We start from the raw sequence: 10,464 nt of genomic DNA, 5'->3' as shown, positions 1-10,464 counted from the left end.
CATTTATGTGCATTATTGTGGGATGACTTGTCACGGAATTGTTCGAGATTGTGTTGAACTGGAAAGTTTTCTTTTTTGCATAGGCAAACAGAAGGAATAATGTATACATTCATGAAGTAACGTTGGATATGGTAATGTGATAACACGATTGATGATGTCGTGACTTGCGTTAAATTTATCATATCATTAGCTTTTTTTGCACTGTTTAAGCTGGTAACACGTTTGCTCTATAAGGTAAAGAATAAAACTCTAAAGTGAAAACTTAAAATAAAAAAAAAATAGTTGACTTATTTAAAATAAAATATCTGACTAAAAAATACAACTGTGCGCGAAAATTGTCATTTCGGTATAGATTTGATTATCCGAAGTCTAATGTGAGTTTGTGAACAAAGATTAAAAATCAAAAACAGGAAAAAAATATGATTCCCTTTTCTTGATTTTTGAGTCTTTCCTGTAATCATTATAAAATGAGTTGATAATCTGGTATCTACTTTGTTATTTAAAACAATATTTCATTGACTATAACATGAAAACCGACATTCTAGCAAAACATTGCAATAGGGCCGAAGCCGAAGTGTAAACAAAGAGTCTATCCTGCTCGTTCCTAATGTTAACATCAACTGACGTGAGTAAGGTAGACTCTTTGTTTACACTTCGGCAACGGCCCTTTTTCGTTGTTTTGCTTGAATTAATATTTATTGAGTCATAAGTTTTTTCGCTTCCCTAAATTTGAAAACCCTTCAGCCAAAGATACCGTAGTGCGGAAACAAACGCTGATATTTAAGCATTGTTGATTTGAAATAATATTATGCTGATTTCTGAATATTTATTTGCGGCAGAGCAACTTATGATGTTTGCCGTTCAGATGAGAATATTTATAAGGGTGACACAAATTTGACTTCTTTGAAGACATTCACGTTTTTTTTTTGTGAGGACGTTCTGTGTCGAAATTTAATCAGTTGAAATATGTTCTTAAACAAAATCAAAACAAAGAACTGGTGAAATATTCTGCACATTCGGTGCAGGTATGTTATTTTGGCTTATCATGCATGAACTTGACTCAAACGTTGGCCATTAGCAAAGATTCACCAAGTTGATTAGATCGACACCTGATTTTATCCACATTCGTATCACCCTATAAAAAGAACTTGCTTGAACAATGCATAAATTAATTAATTAGTAGTGGAAAGTGGGGTTCGTCGAAAAGCGAATCTAAAGAATCGATAATTGTGTAATGTTATCCTCTGAAAATGTGTGTGGTACTAAACTTGTGATTCATTAAATGCCTTATTTTTTGTGAAAATTTGTGCTTTATTATTTTTTTTCATTTTTGTGTTTTTTAGTAATTTGTGTAAATCTTTTTTACTGATTAATTTTCCAAACATTAGTTTAAATATTATTTGTATCCATAAAAATGCAATTTTATTCTTTGAACAATTCTTCATAAATTACGGAAATTGATTTTATTTGTATTTTTTTTTTATTTAGCTTAAAATTTGTGATGTCCTTCCCGATGTCCAAAAAAGCCATATTGTGTCAATTTCTTTTTTTGCATTTTTACAATTTTTGGTACAAAAATGGTTCATAAATATTTGAAAATCTGTATCTTTTGGTTGAGTACAAAAGATACTAAAATACAGGATTTCGAATACTAACGTACCATTTTTGTATGGACAGCTGCCAAAGTTGTATTGAGTTTGCATGGGCAAAACAATGACACAAAATGCTCTTTCGGGTTATTTGGAATGTGCTCACAAAGTTTTAAAAAGAAATAAAAACAAAAAGGAAATTAATTGATAATATTTCAATTCTTTGGTATACTTTGGTGCAGAAATTTCATAAAGTTGCAATGGCTTATCATTAGAGTTATTAAATTTTAATGATTTCGCAGACTTTTTATGTTTTTTTTTAATAAGGTGGGGGTGAGGAAGGCAAAATATAAGCATAGATTAAAAAATAAGCAAAACATTGTATTCCGTTTAATTTTGTGATTTATACTAAATTTGGCACGTTAAAGATTTTTAATTTTTTAGTATATTTTTAACCCTTAGCACTCAGGAATTTATTTTTATTTTATTTTTTTTCACAGTATCGTCATCAGGGGTGGGATTGATTCACACAAATGTCTGCATTTTTATACTCAATCTTCCCCCCTAGACTCAATTTTCAATTTTTGATTGAATATTTGCGTGAAATTAAAAAAACTGTAAATTATTTTTTAAATATTTTATTATACTTTTAAAGACAAATACAATATTCAAAAAAAAAAAAAAACAGCAGCAATTTAAACATTTTAATGCCAAGAATGCATGGGAAATGTATTATGCAGCAGTACCGTCATCAGGGGTGACATTGAGTCTTGGGGTGAGATTGGGTCATACAAAAATGCTAACCTAATGTTGGTTTGCAACCATGAGTTTTCCAAAAACATAATTTGATTTTTTTTATGATAAAAAAAAACTTTTTGCAGTACTGTACATTAAAAATTCACTTTAACACAAAATATTTAAAAAATCAATTCAAACATTTTATGAATGATTATAAACGCAAAGAATTCCATTAAGTATTGTACTCAGCTGGCTGCACTAAAATTTGCATTGAAATTTTGAAGTTTTTCTCGATGCCTTTTAAGCCTTATAAATCCCCAAAAATATGGGATAGATTGGTTCCATTACGCCTCAATTTTATCTGGAAATTTGTAAAGGAAAACCTATATTTTTGTTATTTGATTTTTTAATTTTCATTTGAAGCTTAACTTCTACTCTATTACCTCTACCTCTACTGTCCAATTTCTTTTTTTAATTTTTAATTTTTCCCGTGTTCAGGAGGTCATTTTTAGCAACTATTGTTTTTACAGTCACATTTTAAATTTTTAGCTCGTTTTTCACACTTTCTGCTATAGAATGGCACCATTATTATTCTTCTTGTAAAAAATGCATAGACACTACAAAAATTGCTGCATACTTCTTTTTGCCTAAAATATAGGAAATGATAGTAAAAAATACATCCAAAGTTGACCCCTTAAAAAATATTTTTTTTTAAATCATTGTCAAAGTCACAAAAACCAGTCAAATTCCAATCCTAAAATTTTCTTAAATTTTGTGATTTCTTCTTTTCAATACTTTTTAAAGATCAAAAATTGGTTGAAAAATGAAGTTTTGGCGAATTTTTAGATCGATGCCCGTCTAGAGGCGGGGTTGGGTTGTAGAGGGTTAATTTTGAAACCTTGTTAAGACAAACGGTAAGCCTACTCGACTGAAGTTTTTTGGAGCACCTTTTAAGGAAAATGTCGTCAATAAATAATTAAATAAATTAATATCAAAATAAAAAGTTGGAGCTCACGAAAAAAAGTGGACAGGACATTCAGGCAAGCTTCCCGATTCACCTTAAGACTTAAACTTATGATGCTATCTAGCTCCTGTTGAATGATACAGCATGCTCAACACGTTTTGAGTACCCGAAAAATGAACCACCCTTGAGCCACCCTAATGTTTTGATATAAGCACTAAGATTTCTCTAGAATCAGATGCAGTGAGCTAGGGCTGTTTGACATCGTTTACCGGTCAAAAATTGCATGCCATGAGTACAAGGAGTGAACCACAATTATTCTTCAAACAAACTTTGAAGAAATAACATTCGGAACCCACTGACAATTTGAAACAAAAACAAATAATACGGGAATGTCCAGAAAAGTTGGTCCGTTTATTCTAACTGATAAACTGCAAACGTAATTTCTTTAAACCGGTTTATTATTTTTCTTTTCTTGAATACATATCTTTAATCTTCTCATTGGGTCTGGGGGGTGAAATTGGGTCATACAAAAATGAAGAAATTTGTATGACCCAATCTCACCCCCCAGACCCAATGTCACCCCTGATGACGGTACTAAGAAGATATAACCGATAAAACCGGCAACCCCTCGCCATTGATCAGGATAACAATCGTTGGTTATACAAATTGAAAATTTAAAATGTAAATAACTCCTAATTGATGATTTGTGAGTACAGATACAAATGATCATTAAGGCAGGGTGTAATTTAGCTTGATCAAAACACGCCCGATACCCCGCGCAATCCCCGCAATCGATCGATAACAGCTCACCCTCCCCTAATCATCGCGACGCTTTCCCAGCATCTCAACCCTCACTGCAGCCGCCGCCGCAGGTGTTGACAAGATGTTCTTCTGCGACAGTCACCGTTTAGTGTCCGCAGGAGTCCCAACCGGTCAGGTAGAGCTTCTAACGCGCTGATGCTTTGACGTTGCGCGGAAAAGTTACCCCGCGAGGTAGCTCGATCGGTCGGAGCGATTCCGAGAATAATTAGTCTACGTTACGAGGCGCTTATTTGTTGCGCCGTGCTCGTGGGGGTGCTAAAACAAGTTGTATTACATTCATTATTCCGTTTAGTTTAGTGTGTGGGGAGATTCTGATCGAGAACGGTCGCGTTGTGAAAATGGCTCCTTCGGGAAGTGATCCGTGTGAGGTGGCGATTCCGTTGCTTGATTTAACTACGGTTTTGAGCTTTAAGAGTCTAAACTATGTGGTTCATCAGAGTTCCGGGAGTAAGACACTTTTGAATAACGTGTCTGGATCGTTTCAATCGGGACGTTTAACGGCGATCATTGGACCATCCGGTGCTGGGAAGTCTAGCTTGCTGAACGTGCTCAGTGGATTCAAGACCAAAGGTGTGAAAGGGGATATTTTGGTCAATAATGAAGTGATTGATCGTCAGCACTACCGTAAAATGGTGTCTTACAATGTGCAGAACGTTAGTTTGTTGCCAAACATAACGGTTGAAGAAACGCTGCGGTATACGGCTGATCTTAAGATGTCCTCAAAGGTTCCGGATATGAAGAAGAGCGCAACGATCAACGGGATAATAGCGCTTTTGGGGCTGGAGAAGTGTACGAAGACTCAGGCCAGACTGTTGTCTGGTGGTGAGAGGAAGCGACTCTCGATCGGTCTGGATCTGGTATCGGATCCGAGGATCTTGTTCTTCGATGAACCTACTAGTGGGTTGGACAGCGTGTCTTCGTACCAGGTGATCTCGTACATGAAGGATCTCGCAAAGCAAGGTCGATGCGTGATCAGTGTGATTCATCAACCAAGTTCGGAGCTGCTGGAGTTATTTGACGATGTCTACCTGGTAACATCTGGTCAATGCCTTTACCGAGGATCGCTGGCAGATCTGATACCCTCGTTGTCCGACGCGGGATACGTGTGTCCGCAGTACTACAATCCAGTTGATTTTGGTATCACATTACATAGAATGACTCGTATGAACTTATTAACTGGAGTAATTTTTTACAGCAATTAAAATCGCATCAAACTTTAACACCACAACCGAAGAGATTGACCGGCTTATGCAACGATTGCAGCTCGTTTCTAGTGCTGAGAAAAATGGTAAATAATAAACCGATAAAGATCTTTGCTAGAATCATTAGTTATGATTGCTCGTTCACACAGACATCCAGCCTCCAAACCAGTCGAGCACGAAGCGTCACGATCAGTACGTGAGTCGTTCCCAGTATCCGATATCTCGATGGCGTCAATTCTCCATCCTAACGCGAAGAACCACCCTAGGAACCATCCGAAGCATCACACTGACCGTACTCCGCATCACCGGACACCTGGGCATGGGACTTCTGATCGGTGCCATCTACTACAACATTGGCAACGATGGCGCTAAAATCCTGTCCAACCTCGGCTTCATCCTGCTCAGCATCCTGTTTATAGCATTCGTCAACGGAATGTCCTCCGTACTCACCTGTAAGCATCAATCAAACCCCAACCCAAACCTCAAATCTAGTAGTCCATTTCCCCTTCGCAGTCCCCCTCGAGATGTCCGTCTTCATCCGCGAGTACAAAAGCAACAGCTACTCGATCGTGGCCTACTTGCTCTCGAAGGTGGTCGCCGACTTCCCGATGCTGCTCACAAGCATAACCCTGTTCCACGTCGCCGCCTACTACCTCACCGGACAGATCAACGAACCGCTGCGCGAGCTTACCTTCTGGGCCATGTGCGTCCTGTCGGGTTGGTTCGCCCAGGTTTACGGCCTGCTCGGTGGGAGCATCTTCCCGATCGAGGTCAGCCCGCTGGTGCTGCCCATCCTGATGCTGCCGGGGATCATCTTCTGCGGGTTCTTCATCCGGTACGACGAGCTGTCGCTGGCGTTTCGGTGGTTCACCTGGGTTTCGCCGTTTCGGTTTACCTTTGAGGCGGCCACGCTCGGGATGTACGGCTTTGGGCGGGAGAAGCTGGAGTGTAGTGAGATTTTTTGCTACCTCCAGAAGCCGGCGAAGATTTTGGACATGCTGGACATGGTTGACGGGAACTTTTGGTTTGACATTTTTGGGATTTCGGTGTTCATTTTTCTGCAGCATGTGCTGCTGTATTTAAGCTTGAGGAGAAGGTTACGATAGGTAAGAAGTTGGTGCGTTTGTATTTTATAAATTTCAACAATTGGCCAAATAACTAGATAAATTATTTAATATTGGTAAAAAAAATATTATTATCAGAAATCTGCTGAACAACCAAACGAAACATTCTTATTTAAAAAAAACTAAAAGAAAAGCCAATAACTATATCTTTCTTTTGAAGAAAACCACAACCTGAACAGGTGAACTCTATAAACAAAAAAAAAACTCAAGCGATGAAGGCTGCTCAACAGTGATAAGTTGCAGTCGCCAACGATATGCTAAACGCATCCGCTGAAAGGTGACTAACATTCGATTGGCGTGTTTTGTCTGCAGTCACAAGATTGAGTTATGATTAACACCTCAAACAGCAACAAATCTGACCTTGCTCAGTTATATCTGCTCAGCTTCCTGCAGAAAGATTTGATAGATTTTTACATGCTTATTTGCTTCTTTTAACATTTAGCAATTTTTGTTAATGCTTAAAAGTGCATAAATCATAAATAATACTTAAGGGTGAAAATACATATGTCAAGCAAAAAAAAGGAAATTGGTTTAACTGGATTAGATCAATTTTTGTTATAAGTTTATGTCCCCTCCTCTTCATTTTTCAAACTCAGGGGAAAAAACCTTAGCCTAAAATTGATTTTTTTTTTGGAAAACATGAAAAATCTATAGTAAACTATTTGGAATTTGCTACAATTCATTTTTAATCAAATAAAGGCATTATGATATTTTTACATAAATTCAAATTTAGTTAAGGCCGCTGCAAATATTTTTAGAAGTTTATGTCTCTCGACTCTAGGCAAAAAATATAAAAGTTAATATTACAAGCAATGTTATCAGCATTTCTGGATTTTTTTTTTTTTTTTTGAGAGGGATCTATAAGCTTTTGTCTTTCATATGATTATACTGCCGTTCTACGCATAATTGTCCCGTGTCAGTTTTGGACGATTTTGACTTTATGACATTTTAAAGTTTAGTCTGATGTGTACTTTAAGAAAAACACATACAATCTGGTACTTTGTTCGGAAACTCATTAAAAACAACATCAAGTCGGTTTGTCCCATCGTTAAACTTCTACGCATAATTGTCCCACCAAGTATTTTCTTACAAGGAATCATTAGTTTTACTAAGCATTATGTCTTGTTTACCTGTTGTATAACAAGAGAAACTCAAATAAGGGTGATAAATTGCTAACTGGGGCGATTAGAGACACAAAGGGCGAATAGGAACCCACGGGACAATTATGCGTAGAAACACAGAAATCGGTCAAAAATTTCAATCGCGTTTTTCTCAGTTGCACTTTTTTGAACATAGGACAATTATGCGTAGAACGGCAGTATAGGACCATTAAAAAAAACTTTATATTTAAATCAAAATAGAGTTTAAAAATGTATTTTGCACTAGCCCTGTTATTTTGCATTTATTCGTTTTAAAAATATTGAAATTTTGATGAACATTTTATTTTTCTCGAACAAAAAATCTTTTTCTTGCATATTCTTCAGATTTGTTTTTTTTTACTTAATCTCTTTCATGAATTGCATTATAAGTTAAAACACTTAAATAAACTTTCCAACATATTTTTTCTGAATAAAGCATTTAAATACACTATAGTAATGCGCGATTTGAGTTAAGTTTTAAAGTTTGCCGTTCTATTAATCTTAAATTTCAAGGTTGTTAATCGATAAAACTATTGTCGATAATTTTTAAAATCTTTCAAAAATCGACTTAATTCATCCATATTAAGTTAAATTTTCAATGCTTTCACTTTGATTATATTTATTGAAAATGTAGTGAGTTTCAAATTATTCACAAAATACCTTAATTTTTCGAAAATACTCAAGTTTTCATAATGTGCAATATGCGTATCGAACGAAGCGAGATTTAGTTTGCTTTTCACTTGTAATATATTTTTTGAAAAATACTATTAAAAAAATCACAAAATACCGTATTTTTTTCGAAAAACCCCAATTTTTTTAAATTTGAAATATATGGGTATCAAACGAAGCAAAATGTTGTATGCTTTTAAAATTTATTAGAGGTGTTTGAAAATATTGAAATTTTCATAAAATACCGTACTTTTTTCGAAAATTCTAAAAAATTCGAAATTTGGAATATGGGTATCAAACGAAGCGAACTATTGTATGCTATTTCAATTTGTTATAGTTGTTTGGAAAATACTAAAATTTTCACAAAAAATATCGTATTTTTCGGAAATTCTAAAACTTTCAAAACATGCAATTTCACAAATTTAAGTGATTTATAAAAAATAATAAAGTGAAAATGTATTCCAAATTTTGCTTCTTTTGCAAATTTTGAAAATTTGAGTTTTTTTTTCCAAAAATATGGTATTTTGTGAAAATTTTAGTATTTTCAAAAAAAAAAACTCTAATAAAGTGAAAAAGCATACCAAATTATGCTTGGCTATTGCAAATTTTTAAAATTTCAGTATTTCCGAAAAAAGATTCAATAAGGTTGAATAAAACAATTTGGATTTTTTTTAAGGAAGAAAAATAAGAATGTATAAATCTTGAAAAAAAAAACCTTTAGAGTGTTTTGAAGAATTATTTCAAATTAGATTGATTTCATCATGTTAGACCATTAACAAGTAGTGCACAAAATTTGCTAAATTTGTACCCAAAAAAGCATTTAACTCAATATGACACATTAAAAAAAATCTTTTATTGGACTTCTGCCAACTTTTGAGCTTGAATTTATGAAGAAAATGTATTTTGTTGATAATTTAGGCCGTTGCAAATATTTTTTGAAGTTTATGTCCCTCGACTCTGACCAAAGTCAAGGTTAAAAATTGAAATTACAGGCCACTGTGCCAACATTTGAATGAAAAAAGTGTTTTAAAATGCATCATACACCTGTCCAGTTGTTTTGCAATCATTGATTTCCAAAATTTCTTAATACTGACGAAAATTTTATTTTTGTGAGAAAAAAAAGTTTTTGCGGTGCTGTACATTGTAATTTCATAAAAGATCAAAATATTTTTAAACGAGTCCAAACAAGTTAAATATGATTATCAATGCAGAAAAAGGCATTTTAGATTGTTCTCAGTTGATTAGACTTCTATTTCCATTGAAATTTTGATATTTTTTTGAAAAAAACATTTTTTTGCCCCCTGATCTTTCGGACCAATTTTGAAGGGGGGGCGACAGAAACTTTGAAAAATATTTCCAATGGCCTTATGTTCTTTTAGATAGAAGCGGTTTATCAGATGTATCGGTTGAACATTTCTAGCATAGAATGAAGCATGCGACATATTAAACTCCTTCAAAATGCTCAATAGTAATTATGTATGAAAAGTGAACTAATTCAGATAATTTTTACATAAAAATCATACGGCAGATTTTTCATAGTTTGTTTTAATGGAAAGAAAATTTCATTTTTTGAGGTAAATTATAGAACGGAAAAGGTTTTTGTTGACTATTTATGTTTTTAATATAATATCATGAAGAAAAAAATAGAAACACACTAAAAAAATTCAAATATTTTTTTTGAAAAAAAATCATAAAAACTAGTTGTTTGCAATCCTAATAAAATCTCCCTTATTGAATTTTAAGATTCTAACCTTAAAAGAGAAGAAGTTCTATTGAATCATTAGGCGACCGACTCTGAATACTTTTATACAAAAAGCAGGAAGATATTTTTTTTAATTTGATAGATTGCCCTGATTTGAATGAAATTTGCAGCATTTTTTTGCCTCAAACAAAAAATGAAAAATATAGCAGGGTAATTTGTCAAAATCACAAATTCTGAATGTTTCTGATTATAACGTACAACTTTGTCGGAGATATCGCATCGATCAGACAATAAAGTCAGTGAACTGCTAATAAAACAAATAACCTTGACAAAAAAAACCGCGACAAAATTTAACAAAACCAGTTTAAGTCTGAAAGGTTCACCCAGATGAATACAACAAACAGACGCAGATAATGCAAATGAACCGGCAATACCGGCGTCAACAGAGAGCCAATTTGAACTCTCAGAGAGCGAGATATAAATGCAGAAAACGTGAAAAACTATTGCAGCTCTTC

The 10,464-nt window shown here is 34.3% G+C and overlaps 1 protein-coding gene across 1 annotated transcript; it reads left to right on the top strand.

The window, feature by feature from the left end:
• Positions 1 to 4,198: 4,198 nt before the first annotated feature.
• Positions 4,199 to 6,492, top strand: LOC6046123 (ATP-binding cassette sub-family G member 1). Its single transcript, XM_038257630.1, has 4 exons — positions 4,199 to 5,250; positions 5,309 to 5,401; positions 5,465 to 5,767; positions 5,829 to 6,492. The coding sequence occupies exons 1-4, from the start codon at positions 4,452 to 4,454 to the stop codon at positions 6,419 to 6,421; spliced, it is 1,788 nt and encodes a 595-aa protein (XP_038113558.1). The 5' UTR covers positions 4,199 to 4,451; the 3' UTR covers positions 6,422 to 6,492.
• The last annotated feature ends 3,972 nt before the right edge of the window (positions 6,493 to 10,464 follow it).

This window comes from Culex quinquefasciatus, chromosome 2, assembly GCF_015732765.1.
Source record: "Culex quinquefasciatus strain JHB chromosome 2, VPISU_Cqui_1.0_pri_paternal, whole genome shotgun sequence".
NCBI lineage: Eukaryota > Metazoa > Arthropoda > Insecta > Diptera > Culicidae > Culex > Culex quinquefasciatus.
Note: the sequence above shows the minus strand (reverse complement) of the source record. Positions and strands in the feature narration are given on the sequence as shown.